The 18,232-nt window shown below is 33.5% G+C and overlaps 1 protein-coding gene across 3 annotated transcripts in view; it reads right to left on the bottom strand.

Moving 5' to 3' along the window:
* The window catches only part of DGKB (diacylglycerol kinase beta), a 780,654-nt gene that overhangs the window by 556,052 nt on the left and 206,370 nt on the right, over window positions 1-18,232 (bottom strand). For all 3 annotated transcript variants that reach the window (XM_017889062.1, XM_017889064.1, XM_017889063.1), the window contains exons 5-7: window positions 15,009-15,152; window positions 3,710-3,759; window positions 107-181 (exon numbers count right to left, since the gene is read on the bottom strand). In XM_017889062.1, coding sequence (XP_017744551.1) covers window positions 107-181; window positions 3,710-3,759; window positions 15,009-15,152 — 269 coding nt within the window. The remainder of the gene's footprint in view (window positions 1-106; window positions 182-3,709; window positions 3,760-15,008; window positions 15,153-18,232) is intronic.

The following is an 18,232-nucleotide window of genomic DNA, read 5'->3' as shown; positions in this document are numbered from 1 at the left end:
GGAAGGAAGGAAGGAAGGAAGGAAGGAGGAAGGAAAAGGGGAAGGGGAAGGAGAGGAGAGTGGCCCTCCAGAATTTAGCCAATAGTGAAACCATTCATATACCTACTGGATTAAGTTCAGTGACATCCCACTCAAGGTATTCTGCAACATGCATCATCTGACTGATGATATTTTCTAGCTCCTGGAAGAGAAAGAGAGATAAAAAATATGACTACAAGATCTTATTGAGTTTTAAATCTTTCACTTGCAGGAATTGTTTCGTTCAATGTGTAACTTAAAAAGTTAAATGAGTTCCATCGGAATATATATATGTACATAATCCTTTTTAAACGTCTAATTAACTATATAAAGAAAAGAGAATCCTAAATATAAATTTATCTTACACATTGTCTAGAAATGTTCACCAGGAGAGGGCACAACTGTACAAAAAATACATTTTCTTGAAGAAAGCAGGAGCAGATTATATATTGTCACATGTGATTTTTAAGACACTGAATTCCCTGAACCTTTGGCTTGAAAACGGATGTGAAAGGGTGGAAAAATCATTTGAGGACAAGTGAGAAGTCTATTTTTATCTTGATACAGTGAGAATGTATATTGACTGTTCTAGTCATGTATCGAATAATTTGCTTTTGATAGAAGAGTGTTCGGGGTCAAAGTTTGCAGGGCAAGTATATGTAGCATTTATTTTGTGAGAGGATGAAATTTTAGTTTGAATTTCCATATTATTCTGCTCAATTAACAACTCTTTGAAGAATTGCAAGTTCTTCAAATTGCAAATACATACGACCTGGCTAAATTAATTGAAACATTTTCCTACCTATTTATCGAATGTTTTAATTTTTGTCTATCTACAGAAAAGATGAAACATGGCTTTGTGAAATGCTTGTAATTCTACTTGAAAACGTGACAATTTGAAAAGTGGTATATGATTTAAAATGTAAGAAGTATATAAGAATGAAGCTTGAAAGTACAGTAGTGAAAGATTATTCTACTCAAATCTCTAATCTAATATATGTAGTCGATGTTCATGGAATAGAGAAGAAATACGATAAGACAGATTCTCTTTTGGGGAGCCGTGGATCCCCCCGAGGAACTAATAAAAGCTATATTCCCTCTCTCCAGAAAAAAAAATAATTATGAATATGTTACTTAAGTAAGACAGGCTGCCCCAAAAGTAATACAAATATAAATGTATTTATTATAGATTAACAGATTTTAAAACATAAATCCCTTTGAATTCTAGGTTAAAAGTGTGCATGTGTGTGCACACATGCATGACTAATCTCTCACCTACTCCATCTTTGCTTACATATGCATTAATGGTTTGAAAGTGTTAAAGTTTCTGGATATCTTTTAAGAACAGAAACTATTTTTGGTGGACTGTTATGTAGGCATGTGATATTAGGTATGCCAGCCCACCTAAGACTCAGTTTTCTCATTGGCAAAATAGCTACTCTAACTTTAACTCCTTCACAGTATTGCTGCAAAGATTAAACATGTTATTATACAAAATGCATTTATTTTGTTGTTTGCCATATTGCAAATGATCAACAAATCTTAACTATTATTATTAGAAATAGTGACAATTTTCAAATTATCATTTTCTTTCTGTTTTGCCCCCAGTAGGTAAACTGCCACACCTTAACGTTATCAAGACACATGATGTCAGAAGGTACAATTTAAACCTGACAGTGAAGGAAAAATATTGGAGCAGTAGGTATTGTGGAGAAAAACCTAGAAATGAAATCCAGACCTTTAATTACAAACAGTAGAGACTAGTTTAACCAAAACTAAATATATTTATCTCCAATTCATTGTTTAATATTGGGACTACAGTTCTAAATATTGCTAGTAATCTGCTGTATATGCTAACAAAAAATGGCCAGAGACCAAAAAATAAAATAAGGACTATTTGACTGAATTTTCAAATCAACTGCCAACCCATGGCTAAAGCCTAGTAAAGAATCATCATTTTAATTTAATTTAAAAAGAAACATTAAATAAAACAACTCTCCATTAAAATATAATTTCCATTAGTTTAGTCACAAGTGCTATAATAACATATTAAAGTATCCAAAAGAAATGAAAAGTTCTAGTCATGAAATGGCACCATAAAATGAGCAAATTTATTATGTAGCTTGGTATTTCTACTGGGAAACTGAAGACCACAAGGCACTAATAGCATCATTGAAAAAAAAAAAACAATTTTTTTTTTTTTTTTTTTTTTTTTTTTTTTTTTTTTTTTTTTTTTTTTTTTTTGAGAGATAGACTCTTGCTCTCTTGACCAGGCTGGAGTGCAATGGCACAATATCGGCTCACTGCAACCTCCGCCTCCTAGGTTCAAGTGATTCTCCTGCCTCAGCCTCCCGAGTAGCTGGGATTACAGGTGCCCACTACCACGCCTGGCCAATTGTTGGATTTTTAGTAGAGATGGGGTTTCACCATGTTGGCCAGGCTGGTCTCAAACTGCTGACCTCAGGTGATCTGCCTGCCTTGGCATCCCAAAATGCTGGGATTACAGGCATGAGCCACCATGCCCGGCCAGTATTTGAAAAATTACTGAGACTTAAACATAATAAATCCCACAGTAACAGCATCAATTCAGAGTGATGGTCATTTCCTAGAGTAGGAGTTATATATTTTAATCTCTCTCTGGAGAAGCTGATATACCATTATCCTACTCAAAGTTACGTAAATAGGCTTCCAACCTCATTGCTTTGCTTTTAAAAGTCTATTTTAGCTGCCATAGGGTGGTCTATCAGACGACAAGAAAACCTCACTCATTTTCAGAGATCATGTCTATTTCAGTCATTATTAAATATATCAAAACATTTGTTTTTTAATAATATTAAATATATTTAAAATGGTGCACTTCAAAATTTCCATAATATGACACTTATTCTATTACTATTCTTTTATTTCCTTGATAGAACAAGAAATAATATAATATACAAAATATGTTACCAAACATAAGGTAGATTATTGGACAGAACCTGAAATGGACTTTCATGCATGGTACTGATCTGTGCACTAGGATGAAAAACTACTTTCTATTTCTCTGAAAGCTAGGAATGATTTCCATATATTACAAACAAACGTTTAATTTTTCCTTTCAGTTAAGCATAGAAAGATGGTATTTTCTTATTTTTTATGACTATAAGAATGTAAACTGAATATTAAATTGGATGAGATATTTAAAAAGCAAAATTTGTGAAAGCAATCTGTAAATATATTTGCCTATTTCAGCAGCATATAGGACTAAAGATACCATGTAAAACTGGGAAAAGAATGAGATAATTAAATTGACTTTACAAATCCTTAAAATTCTACTTATAGTCTCAAGTTTCCTTAATGCCAAATGTTACGAATAGTTTTTCCTTCATTCTAGATCAATGGTTTCAACTTAATCTTATGTTTTATTCAGACAAGGCTGGGGCCTTTCATTTTTTACCTAACTTCAGTGCAGGAAAACAAAAAATCTTAAAAAGTCGTGTAGTGGTAGCAAAACTATTCAGTAGAACAACTGTAATCCCAACAGTTTCCTCAGATCACTCTCTTTCAAAGAGTCAAAAGATAAAAATGCCATATGAGTGGATGTAAATTACATTAAGTGTGACTTCTGTGGTAATAACTATACATTTATTCATTGCATTTTTCAGAAGAAACTCTTTGAAGTTTTCACAGAAAATTTGAAGAAAAAAATTACCGAGCTGTCCAGGAAGCCATTCCCATCCGTGTCATAAAGGCGAAACATAACTAGAATAAAAGAGGTGTTGAAAACAAGATTATAGGCAAATAAGATCAATGTTAGTTTAAAGTATATTCATTAACATTTAGTTTGTGTTGAAAACAAATACTAAATTCCTACCCTGCTCCAAACAATTAATTTGTGGGATTATTTCTCAAACTTAATTGAAAATGAATGAATCAATTAATAGAAATACTGGATAGCACATATAAAGTCTATTAAATTTTGTTTGTTTCTAGAAGACACTAAAAAGTACTATTATTTGTTTAAACTCTTTATTACAAGATCATTAAATGTCAACTCAAAAATAAAAGGGAAGAAGTTGAAATATTCAAATCCTGGGTATTAAAGAGCAGAGTGCATAAGGAAAAACAACTAATGTGAAATTTTCGAAATCAAGTATAATTTGAAATCAATCATTCACTATTACAAGAGCTTGGTCAAAAACTGTTTTCTTTATCTGTGAAATGAGAATAATCATTCTACCATAACACACATTTACCATGAAAGTTAAGGGAGGCTATAGATATAAAAGTGAACAGAAGGCCATAGATCATGGTACAAATAGATGCCATTGTTAGGATTGATCCCCAAGCAGTATGGGCGAGGAAGGAGGAGTGCAAAATAACAGATTCTTTCTGATGGAGGAAGCCAGCACAGAAAAATTGCATTACGATCATGGCTTTCATGGTTTATTTGTTTAAATCTGAGGTGGAGCTTCAGAGGGTAACTGATCTTTGAACTAATCAAGTAAGGAAAAGGAGAACATTGGCTCTCTGTTAGGGGATTCAGGAAAGCAGATGACAGAGGTCCCTGATGGGCCTGAGGATTCCCTTGTATAATTCACACATCCCCAGGAGGCTGTGGAAGAGGCCACAGGTGCCATTTTGAGATAAACAGAGAAGAAAGACACAGCTGTAAAAATAGAAGAATGGAAGTAAGGGTTTATGTTGAGTTTGTATAATTTCCTGAATGATCTTGATTCTGAGGTCTATAATGTTAATAAAGACGTTGCTAACTAAGAGGCATAATTATATAATGACCTTGATAGTCTATCTGTAGGTGATTATTTTTGTATTTAATGGTTACTGCATTTCACCAATTCTAATATATGATTATTAACAAGATGCATAATTGGTCTATATATTGCTAAAAAGAAATAAAACGTTAGCCATATAACTATAATATTCTATTTATTGTAAGATGCAAACAAATGTTAAAGATGTTAAAGTGTAAGAAAACAAATGTCTGTCTATTGACTTAAGGGCGATAATACTAAGCCAACTAAAAGACATACATATCTGTATTTATAAATCATGGTAATGATTCCCTCTCACATAGTCAATAAATAAAATAAAATCCATCACGCCTGTAATCTCAGCACTTTGGGAGGCCAAGGTGGGTGGATCATAAGGTCAGGAGATCGAGACTATCCTGGCTAACATGGTGAAACCCTGTCTCTACTAAAAATACAAAAAATTAGCCGGGCGAGGTGGCGGGCGCCTGTAGTTCCAGCGGTTCGGGAGGCTGAGGCAGGAGAATGGCGTGAACACGGGAGGCGGAGCTTGCAGTGAGCCGACATCACGCCACTGCACTCCAGCCTGGGCGACAGAGCGAGACTCTGTCTCAAAAAACAAAACAAAATAAATAAAATAAATAAATAAAATGCAGAAGGAAACAGCAACATACAACATTATGCATACCTAGCATTCCAAGAGATTGCAGTGCAGCAGCAAATAGTAAAAAATATCTTTGTAAGTGGTAAGAATTGACTGACTACTCAGAGAAAGGATTAACTACCAGGAATAAGGCAAATACCTAGAAAAGTCTAAATATACTTTAGATTGAGGGACATTTATGACTCTGTTAACCCTTACTGTAGTAAATGACTGCAAAAATGACCATTTCACATTGCTCAAATTTGTGGAAACCCTGTTCCTATTTGTTGACCTTACTGGGAACATGAACTCAAAGAAACACACATGGGTACGATGTGTAGATATTGGGCATTCATTATTGACAGTGTTTGAAACTTCTTCCTATTTTCCGGAAATCACACTTTATGAAGACCATTAGAAAATGAAAACTCTGGATACCTTTTCTTTACTAGCCTGACTTGAAGCTAGACTGTGCACATGACCCAGGCTCCACCACACAGAAGCACAGTCCTAGGTTATCAATCAGATGCTAGTGACCTAAGCAAAAGAAGTCTGCACAGAATCCATTCTGGTGATGGGAGGTGGCAGTGGTTTCAGAGAGAACATCCAGGGTTCTGGATGAGTCGGGTGTTTGGAAGAAACCATCCCAGCCCAATTTTATACTTCATTTGGTCATCATTCCTGAAGGGGCAGCCTCTAGAATTTGTTTTGTACCTCTCCCAATGATTCTGTGTGCTCCTAAATATTGCTTAAAAATAATAACATGCTTTATTAAAAACAACCAGTTAAAACAAACCTGACTCTATGTCTTTCCCAAGGGTAGTGTATACTTAACATTGGTTTTAAAAAGGAACTTACTATTGAAATATTACACTTACAGATAAATGTATTATTTAATACATTACTAAAGTGTACACACCGATGTAACTATTACCTCTAAATCAAGAAATCAAATTCTTACTAACAAATCAGAACTCCTTTCATCCTCCTCCATCATTATTTCTTCTTCTCTCTCCAAAGACACCCATTATCTTGACTTCTACATCCCTTCTTTTGAATTGAATTGAATATGACATTTAGAAAACATTTGCCAATCTTTTCTTTCTCCTATTACAAAACAAAACAAAAAACTAACCAAAATAACACTGCTGGATTTCTAATGTGATTGTACTGAATCTATCGATCTGTTTGGGGGAGAATCTTTAAAATGCTGCGTCTTGAAATCTACAACCATGTTATAATCCTCTTTATTTAGAGCTTTAATTTCTCTCAATAATGTTTCATACTGTTCTGTTTAGATACCTTTCAAATAGCTTTTAAAGATTTATTCCCAGGTATTTACTAATTTTGATTTGATAAATGGTAAAATTTCTTAAATTTTATTTACTTATTATTAGTTGGTGTCATACAGAAATACAAGTGATTTCTATTTCTACCCTGTAGGCACAGCTCTTGCTAAACACACTTATTAATTCAAGTATTTGATCTATCTGTAGATTACTGAGTAGTCTATAACAAACAATGAATTTCAATTTCTTCTTTCCCATCCTCTTAAACTCCATGTATTTTTCTTGCCTTATTGCCATGGGCAATGATCTCTGACACAAAGTTGAATTATACTTAGAGTAGTGACCATTCTTGCCTTGTTCCCAATATCAATGAGAGAAACTTCAATATTTCACTTTTAAAGTTTGATGGGAATTTCCTATATATACACATTATTAGATAAATAGAGTTCTTTACTTTCTGTTACTTAAGAATTTCTGCTATTACAGTTGTTTTGCTTTCAACTATGAATAGAATACATATGGAATGTGATAAAATACTTTTATGATTTTCTTCTTTATTCCCTTAATGTGGCAAAATACATTGTTTCACTTTCTAATGTTAGGCCAAAATTAAATGTCTGTAATAATCCCAACTTGAACCTGGACATGTTATTCTAGCCACTTTACATATATAACTGTACTTGATTGCTAATACCTGGCTTCCATTCTGCTCGTTATCTAGAAAAATATATAAGTGACTTATGCTTTAATTTCTTAAATTCAATGGAAAAAGCCATGTTTCTTTCTCCCAAAATTTGCCCTAAAATCCAGGTTGCCTTGATATTTTCCTGAAACTTTTAAACAGGTTTTAAAACTATACATTTGTTCCAGTTTTCCAGTTGATTCCAGTAGGAAAGTTGGTCTGAAAATCTCTACTTCATTAGTGCCTGAAGAATCTAATATTTTAAATAATTTATTCCTAAACGCATTAACAAGAGTTAATGCTCTCTATAAATTCTGTCTAATTCATCAAGGAAAAAAGTTTGAAGAGTTTTAAGCTCTAGTTAATATAATAACAATAATAAAAATATCACACATATATTGAATACCAAGTACTGTGTACTCTAAATATTACCAAGTCAAGGTCAAGGATAAAACTTTTCTTTCATCCAGGAGAAGAAAGAGAAATTCTAAGACTTTAATTTTCAGTGATAAGTCTACTTTTCTAATTTAAAATTGTAGCTAGGTAATGCAAAACACGAAGTATTGAACACACATATTTACCTTGGTTTTCTATTGAATTACCACTATAGTGACAGTAAGAGATAAAATATGAATAAATCTGTAAGCAGAAAGAAAATTCGAGAGCAGAAAACACTAACACAATTTTCAGGAGCTGGAGAAAATATGTACACATATATGTTGACTTAGACATCTTAGAAATATAAATTAAGCTGGTAGAGGTGAAGAAGCATAGATTTGCTTAGAAAGGTGGTGAGTTGGAAAATTAACAGATAATCTTCACAGGATTGTCTGGGGTGTATGTAAGCTCTCTCCCCCAACAGAAGACTAGATCTTTGAGTTCCGCAAAAGTGAAAATGAAAGGAATTCTGGGCTAAAGGTACTCAGGAATTCTGAGTGTAAGGACACAAGACCAAAACAAGGTAATTACGTGAAAGCGAATATACCGAATATTGAAAGAATAAGTCCCTTTCCTTATCCCCAGTAAGTCAATACCATTGGTATGAGTACTCATCTATACAAGTACGACCATCAGAAAAGTTCTTTCAACACAAGTAGTTTGGAAGAAACCAACAAAGGAGGGAGGAGGGGAAACCTTAAAACTAAAAGGAAAGTTTCAATCCATGAAATACAAATAGGAACATATAAGGATCAAGCTAAGAATAAAATGGATTCTCTGTGAAGTTAAATGTAAGAAAAATTGGGAAAAATCTCATCACCAGGTAAAAAAGATGTCCCAGATATGGACTGAAAACGTAAGAAGAAAGAAAAGAAGGTGGAAAATAGAAAAAAAAAAAAAAAAACAAGAAAAAATAATAATTCAGAGTTCTATCTTGGATGTTCAGCATCCAAATCATATTGGTTCAAGAAAGAGAACAACTAAAATAAAGGGTGAAAGTGATTATCAATTAAAATATTCAAGAGCAAATGAAGAGCGCAAGTTTACGAACATAAATTTATGGTGGAGAAATTGGGAATTGATTAGTTATAGAAATAGAGAAAATGAGGCGGGTGGATCATTTGAGGTCAGGAGTTCGAGACCAGTCTGACTATCATGGTGAAACCCCATCTCTACTAAAATACAAAAATTAGCCAGGCATGGTGCCACGTGTCTGTAATCTCATCTACTAGCGAGGCTGAGGCGGGAGAATCACTGGAACCCAGGAGGCGGAGGTTGCAGTGAGCCAATATTGTGTCACTGCACTCTAGCCTGGGAAACAGAGTGAGACTGTGTCTCTAAATAAATAAATAAGAAAAATAATTAATTAGGTTAGAAAAAAGGCAGCTATTAACTCCATGGAAAATAAAATTTGTTTGGCCTGGTGAGCCTATAAAACCTTTCCCTTTTAAAACTATAGTTAAAAATAATATTGACATTATTAATATTGAATTTTCAAATTATATAGTAAGACTATTTCTTAGTATTTAAAAGTAAAGTCAGGCCCGAAGATCAAGGGAATCACTGAACAAAAGGATCTTATTTTAAAACAAAATAAATATATAGATATTTGGCTGCAAAAACTTAAAAAGCCCAATGTTAAAATTATTCTGACAACATGACAGCTTCCAAATAGGGGTACCTGTTTCAATGTTATAAACTAGTTTAACCCACATTTTTCCTATTTTTATGCTCATGTAATTTCACTTTATATAGAAACAATTATATGCCCACACATGTATTTAGTTAAAAGATCAGAGCAAAGGCATATTATGCAAGATAAATTTTTATATCCCAATTTTTTTCTCTTCCAAAAGATTTGCAAGTTTCTATCTGTTTTCATAATGAATATATCCTACTATACATACTCTGGTGTTTTGCACTTACCATTATACGTTGTTGATATGATCATTATATGATATGATATGATATGTTATTAATATAAAATGTAAAATATATTTATAAAAGGCATTTAAGCTGGAATTTCTTTAATTCACTGTTTTCCACTCTTGTATATTTCAATACTGATTTAATAAACTTTAAAAGCAGAGTGAAAACTATCAGCTGCTTAGGTGTGTTTCACATCCAGTATAACAGAGAGATAGATTCTCCTTTTATTCACGAGAGAAACAATAAAAACGACAAAAGACAGCTTTTCAAAATAAAAAGAGCCCTATAAAGTAGCTCAGAAATTATAGGTTTTAGTCATAACTAGATAAACTGGTAGTGTAATTAATAACCACCCTCTATTGGTTTTTTTTTTTTTTTTTTCATTGAAAAACTATAGGAAAGTTGACTAGGTGATCTTTAAGGTCTCTTCACTATTAAATTTCATTGTTTCTAAGGTTAATACTGCACGGGGAAGTAACTTTTAATATGTAGGTGACTGTTCAATCTCTGTATGTCAGTTATCTACTTTCTGAATATTTCCCTACTGATTTTCTCTTCAGTGATACATTTTAAGAAAATGTAAGATAATATTAAAAGCTCTTGTTGAATCATTAATAACTTGATAAGCACAAATTCAAATGTGAATATCATGTATTTTAAAGTCAAAAATATAAAGTTAGTATTATTCGATATCTTAAACAGTTGATGTTATTTTTATATTTTCAGGCACTCATTGACTTTATTTTTACCCATTGACTTTAATACACTTCCATTTAACTATCATTTATTGAGCATCTACCTGTTGAAACACACACACACACACACACACACACAGATGTAGGTGCAAGGGTACAAAAGAGAGCAAAATAAATCCAATTAGGAGATGGCAAGAGATTCATGATGCAGGGTAAACCTCAAATGTGGACTAGACTCGATCAAATCTACACTGTGGGGAGGCAGGGGGGTGAAACCCAGCAATTGCACATTGTAATCAAAGGGATGAAAGTGGAAAAGTTCAGGGTTTGTCTGATGTTAGAAAAGTTGACCCATGTGACTAGGACATGGTTTGTGCATATGTGTGCAGGTCACAGTCAAAGCAAGCCTGGCAGAGTGTGGGGTCAGATCAGTGTATGTATGCCCTTAGGGTTTCAATTATATGCATTATGAAATCAGGAACTATCAAAGGGAATTTTTCACTCTGAATCAGAAGAGAAACAGGAAAAAAAGTATATTAGTTGATAAGGTTTTAAGTAAAATAAAAGGAAGTTGCAAGAACATACACTTAATGAATAAGATGATGATTAAAAAGGTAGCTGTTTGGAAAAGAAAACATTATATGGATTAACTTTTAACTAGAAAACTAGATGAGAGAAACACCGAGCACTGAAGGCCAGCTGAGGTTTTGAGTAGAGCTACAACCCAAAGAATTATATTTTTATTTCACCAATTCTCTGCCACTCAGTATAGTATAGGAGCAAATAAGTTGAATATCTGAAATTAAGTGTGAAAAACTAATTGACATCATGGATTATGAGATCAGTTCAAATTTGAAAGGATGGACAACCAAAAGTCAGCAGGCAAATTCAAGAGAGAGTAAAGTGGGCAAGGGTAAAACAGTTTTAATTTACTTTTATTTCACCTAACATGCATTTATGTGAAGTAATAAATGTGAAGGGACATATGTGAAAAAATATTAGCTTATCTAATCCTCATAGCTATCCTATGGGATAGAGACTATTTAATCATTCCAATTTTACAGTTGAGAAAATTGAGTCCTGAGGAAGTTTTAAAAATGTACTCAGATCACTGAGACAGTTAATTCTCAACCTAGGGTTTGCATTCAATCATTATAAATGAAGAGTCAAGGTTCTTAATTACTGTACTATGCAATCATTAAATTAAAAGTAGGAGAGTGAGAAGCTAAGTGAATACGGGCTGGGATCAAAGTAAAGTTGACAGTTTAGTTTTAGAATAATAGCAGTTCTCGGCAGTTACAAGGCTTGGAGTATTGTAATAGAAGTGAAGGGCTGAAATAAAATGGAGGCAAAGCCACAGGATTTGAGGGTAAAAGAGAGGTTGATGACTCTGCACAAAGTATGAAGGAGCGCTTGAAGTTAGAAGGGCAAATCAGCCCTGAGACCACGTCCTTGTTCATTCACAGGGGCGGTTGGTACTTGGTACCAACCAGGGGAGATAAAAATGGAATTCCCCACAACCCCAACACACACAGGCACACATGCACGTATGCATGCATGCAAAGCACACGTCTAAGGGTAACAATCACCTTCTACCTCATAGAGCCTTGGGACGGGGAAGTTCCTCAGAGAGAAGAATTAGGATTGCATAAAGGAAATAAAGTTGAAGACATGACTTACATGGTTAGTACTCAATATGATTGCTAGATACTGGGAAACTGTACTTCAAGCAAAACAATGTACAGAGGGTTCTCGAATAACATCCTTTCCTTCCATGACATTTTGTTATAACATTGATGAGCAAAAAAAAAATGGTTTTGTTATATACATTGTTCTACTTCAAGTCACAGCTTCCAAAAACCTATTAAGGATGTTAAGTGAGGACTTCCTGTAATCAGTAAAACATTTGGGAACTTTCGTTTGCTATTTTTTAATGGAATAAGCTTTATAATAAACATTTTATAAATGCCTGGCAGAAAAAACAGGCAATGGAAAGTGGTGGGAGGTACTGAATAGATTTTTAAAATATTATTTGGGGAAACAAAGTACTACTTATATAAACATTGACAACAGTGTAATTCTTTTATCTAATAACTCAGGTAAAAGTACCTAACAAATATTGTCACTATTCATCAACTCCAAGAAAAACAACTGTTATTTCAGGTGAATTCTTTGTGTATGTGTGTTTTCACTGGACAGAAGGAATTGCATAAGCCAGTGCTTCTCAAAATGTGGTCCCTGGAACATTAGCATCAGCATCACCTGGAAACTTTTAGAAATGCACATTTTCAGATCCCACCCCAGGTCAGCTGAATCAGATGTACCAGTCCTGCAGGTGATTCTGATGTGTGATAAAGTTTGAGAACCTCTAACCTAAATCAACGTGTGTGTATTTCTTTCTGCTTAGCTACCTGGAAATAAGATCCAAATTCAACATTGACCTGCAAAAGTTAATTTTAGGTGCTTGTTCACGTGTGTCTCTGTTTTAATTATAATTGCTTTTTCTCATTTTCATTCTTTTGGTCTATACTGTATTTAATAAGTTGTAACCCTTTTGGAGTAAGTATGTATTAAACTAACCATCAATACAAACGTTTGGAGTCTTACTGAGAATTCATTTTTAAAAATCTGTAACTGTAAAAGAATACATGTTAGTAATTTTTACATATGCAATTTAGAAGAGTAAAAATATATGGTAAATTGTTAAGAAAGTGGATGAGGAAGAGGGATTGTTATTTAATTGACATAGGAAAGGGCCAGGCACTGGCATTAAAAAAGAAAAGGAAAACCAAACTTCGGATGATTCTGATGTATAGCCATGGTAAGAATCACCAAATTAGAGGATATGAGAAAACAGACCGACAGCATCATGTATTTTGAAGAGTTTGGTGAAAATGATAGTGATAATTCTGGGCCATAACAACACTGCCTGTAAGAACCGTCTGAAGAAATGGTTAAAAAAAAGGAAAATGCAATGCATCTAGTGTAAGCTTGAAAGAAAGCTGGGAAAGTCGAAGAAAAAAACAGAGAGAAGGGAGTTGACAACACTAAAGAAAAGTAAATGGCAGGTCAGTTGGATGAGATTCATCACATCTTTTTGAAAAGTGTGGTGAGTTAACATTCTATCTGCAACTGTGGACAAAATCTATGTGGGTTCAAGGATGCACAGTGAAAACTCAAAAGCATTCTTCTCAGGAATTCCACCTTAAAAGCAATATACATACAGTTGACCCAGAAATAGTTAAACTGCAAGACCAAATACCATCTTGGGGAGGATGGATGGTCCCTTTATTCATTTTCAGATGTGGAAAAAATGTTTGTCTTTATATGTTTATAATCATCCCAAACGTGCTCCTGATAACACCTGAGCAAACTTTCTCTCTGGCTGTCACTTCAATAGAAATTCACTGAACATTAATATTTACTTTGGAATGAGACAGATTTCTGTAACTTCTTAGGAATACAAAATAAATCTTGAAATGCAAATATTCAACATTTATGAATAATAAATATATATTTAAAGAATGATATTCATATGGTTTATTCATAACCTAAGCAGGTGTGACTCTTAAATAATCACATTACAGTAAATCCTTTATTGGAAGGAGAAATATTATCAAAAGTTACTATTAAATTTAACTAAAATGCCTCCCAATAATAATTCTGAGACAGCATGATTATTTATATTTGCTTTAGAAATATTAAAGTTTAGATCTATTATCTTCACTATCATTCTAGTAGCAAGCATTCTTCATTAAATTTACCATATCCTATATAATCAAATTTATCAGATTATTGAGTAAGTTGCCAGGACTATATTTAGAAAGAGCCTCAGAGATAGAATAGATGATCAAATGAACAGGTTTAGAGTAAATGCTTGAAAAATATTTTCTTATATTGCAATGAGCATAGTTAGCCACCAGAGAGAGCTCAGTCACTATATTTTGTTAAAGACAGTAATTATTTACTTTCCCTCAGCTGAATAGAAATTTTCTAGCCACCATATCCTAAAAGAAACAAAGCTATTGTTTAATGATTTATAATATCCAGTATCAAATACTATAAATGACACTTTCAGGTTTAGCATTTGAGAAATAATGTGTCTCTGCCAACAAGAGTGTTAGTGCTGAAGATTGCAAGGGAGATTTCCACTGGGGAAAAGGTGCAGGTTGCATACTTACAGGCAAGTTTCTTACTCACTAATGGGAAGGTTTCTTCACACACTAGAAATAAATGCTTTATGAAAACAACTCAAAAGCTACTTTCTAATAGCATCTTGTTAACTCCAAAGAACTGAGGAACAGTTTTTTAAAGTCATATGACAAACATAATCAAGAAATAATCAGTAATAAATGGAACTTGATAAATAAGAACCTGAAATTAATAGATCTTAATATCTTTTAATTGTTTGATTATCAGCAGGAGGAAATTTTTACTATTAAGCAGGGTCACTTTATTTCACAAAAAGTATAGAACTGTACTAATGCAATTTTAAGTTAATCAATATTCAGTCCTTTCTCTCCTGCCCCCAACGGTGGTAAGTAAACAAAATGAAGAAACACATACACTCAAGCTTATCCTCAGGTCTTCCTCTTTCAAGCAGAGACAGGTAACAGACAATGTCCTTCAGGTGGATTACTTCTGGGGAACTTGAATTTGCAGGAGAAGTAGTCCGGGGAGGGGTGATGGCACCTTTATTCATTCTCAGACCTGGAAAAAAAAATTGTCTTTATATTTTGTTAATTATTTACAGTGATCTCAAACAGAAAACAAATTAAGAAAAGAGAGAGAGAACACACAGGCTACATAGAAAATCATATTTTTTAGGCATAGAATAACCAAATTCTCTGGAATATCAGTATAGCAGCTAGACACAGCCTACGACTGTTGTAGATGAAGGAGAGTTCTTTGGGATCCACAGACATGGCACTGCTCTGTCTCCCACTGGATGGTATTCGGGTCAAAATAATATTACCCTAGGTGAGTTGGTGCACATGTAAATGCTTGAAGACCCACTTCCCTATCCCACCTTTCTCTGCTTTAGGTAGTGATAGCTATAAATCCATTGGGAAGATATTTAAAATGGACTTTTCACAAAATACTAAAGAAAAAAATGTGAGTCTTTCACAATATAATTTCTCTATTGATAATAAGTAATCATCCATTCATAAAGCCATGTATTTGTTTTAAATATTTGCCAGTACCATGAAGAAGACATCCTTTTTTACCATCAAAGGATTTGCCCATGAGTAGGAATAAAGAGAACATACGCAAAACTCTGGATAAACATGACCGATATTAGAGAGGTAAAAACATATTAGTGGTTTGGTTTTTAAATGGTTCTCACTTTATTTCTGAAACCCATTATCTGTGTCTGTGCTATGACAAGGATATAGGTTGCTTATTACCTGTCTGGTGATAATCTAACTGAAATATGTTCACAATAACTCGTTAGTTCTATCTTACTCAGAAGCCACTGAAGTCAGATTGTGTGTATCTGACAAGGCCTGAAGATAAACTCCAATTATCCCTTGAGGGATATATGACATTTTTAGAGGTATTTGGGAGCAATAACTAATGGGTTGAATGACTACTAGATTCCTAATCAACCAGAAGCTACTGTAAGGAATAATTGGAGCAAAATACAGTTCTAGAACCCTGTTCTTAGCACAGATCTACCTGCATATCTCTCGCTCTAGTCTAGTTTTTCAATTTGTAACTTTCCATGAATACCCATCATCTCGTCAAGACATCTGAAGATTCCCAGGCATATAATTCAATGTGTTGTGAAATGTCCCAAGTTAGTTTTATCATTGGTGATGTTGTCACTAATAAAGGGAACTATTTACTGAGTGCCTAATATGTGACTGAAATCACAGTAGGAGTTTTTTAATAAAGGGAACTATTTACTGAGTGCCTAATATGTGACTGAAATCATGGTAGGAGCTTTAACACATATTATCGCACATTATTATTACCTGAACCCTGTGAGGTAGAGTGCATTTTCCCCATTTTACAGATTAGGGACAGTCTTACAGATTTCAATTTCCTAGAGTTTCATAACCAGCAAGACAAGTTCATCTTCTTGTTTCTACACTGGTAGCTTACAAACTATTTTTGTTCAAGGTCAATCATAAAATGTAAGAAAATAATTTCCATCTTAACACAGTGCACATGCATGCATGCACACACACACATACACACTAGTGGGATTCATAATTGCTCAAATATTTTCTTTTCTATATTAACCTACTCCTATTCTATTCTATTCTTAAAATTTTTCTCAAAGACCATCTAAACTGAACTTACTAGCCACCAATGGACCAAAAACCACAGTTTGAAAAAAACACGCTTTTTTGTCTTTCATCCTTTTTTTTTTGAGACAGAGTCTCGCTCTGTCACCCAGGGACTGGAGTGCAATGGCGCAATCTTGGCTCATTGCAACCTCTGCCTCCTGGGTTCAAGTGATTCTCCTGCCTCAGCCTCCTGAGTAGCTGGGATTAGCGGTGCATGTCACCACACCCGGTTAATTTTTTTTTTTTTTTTTTTTGTATTTTTTAGTAGAGATGAGGTTTCGCTACGTTGGTCATGCTGGTCTCGAATCCTGACCTCGTGATCTACCTCACCTCAGCCTCCTAAAGTGCTGAGATTAAATGTTGACCACAATGCCTGGCCCATTTCTTGGCCCATTTCTTTTTTAAATGAAGTCTTACTTATTTTAAATGTGTCATTATGTTTTACATTAATTCTACTCCTGTTTATAAAGTTATCAACAGAGACATATATTGTAAATGGACTTTCCTTCTTAATAGAAGTATCAATGTATATCTAATACAAACTAATAGTTATTTATGAACCAAGGAAGGCAGAAAATTGAAGACAATCCTGAGCTTTAAAAAAAAAAAAAAAAAAAAAAAAAAAGAATTTTAAAAAAAAAAAAAAAAAAAAAAAAAATGACCCGAGTAATTGAAACTAGTCAACTAAAGCTCAGCCAGCTGCAGGAATAAGCAGTTCCAACTTATGATAAAAAAACATTTGGCGCTGACCCTTGACATGACCATAACTTTCAGACTTGGAGAACACAGCTCTTGAATTATGGTCGGATAAGCTGTGACCTAACTCATCCTGCTGATGAGCTAATCCTCTTTTCCAACGTTTCCCCTTGTGGTACTGAAATGATTTAATCAGCTTGATTTAACTCTTTTATAGAAAAATTCAGAACAAAACAAAAAAGAAATAAAAGAAAATGCTCTGACATTTATTTGAAAGAAAGTCAAATATATTATAGATCTTCACTTTATTCAGAACACGGCATGATCATTTGTACTTACACAACTAAGGTACACGGTGTTTAATTATCAGCTTTCAGTATACTGAACACAAACAATTGAGAATGTAAGGATCACATAATTTTGTCTTTTCTGTATGTAATGTATAAATTGAGCATGAACGTACACATATAATTTGTATTTAGCACCACGTTTTTCAAGGAATATGCTACTGTACTAAATTATTTTGTTTGAAAAAATAAGTAATATTTTCCATTTTCTTTTCATGAAATATTGTTAACTGAACATTTAAAGCTGTATCATGTATTTATTACATGAAATATGGATAACTGAATGTTTAAAGCTGTATCATGTATTTTCTTTCCATGAAATATTATTAACTGAATGTTAAAGCTATAACACATATTTAATTGTGTCATAGTTTTACATTTAAATAGCTTAAAGTTTATGTAAAAGAAATATGGGCATATATTCAATCTATACATTGAAGAACTAATCAAC

This window comes from Rhinopithecus bieti, unplaced genomic scaffold (assembly GCF_001698545.2).
Source record: "Rhinopithecus bieti isolate Rb0 unplaced genomic scaffold, ASM169854v2 scaffold_16834, whole genome shotgun sequence".
Lineage (NCBI taxonomy): Eukaryota > Metazoa > Chordata > Mammalia > Primates > Cercopithecidae > Rhinopithecus > Rhinopithecus bieti.
This window is presented reverse-complemented; position numbering and strand designations above follow the sequence as displayed.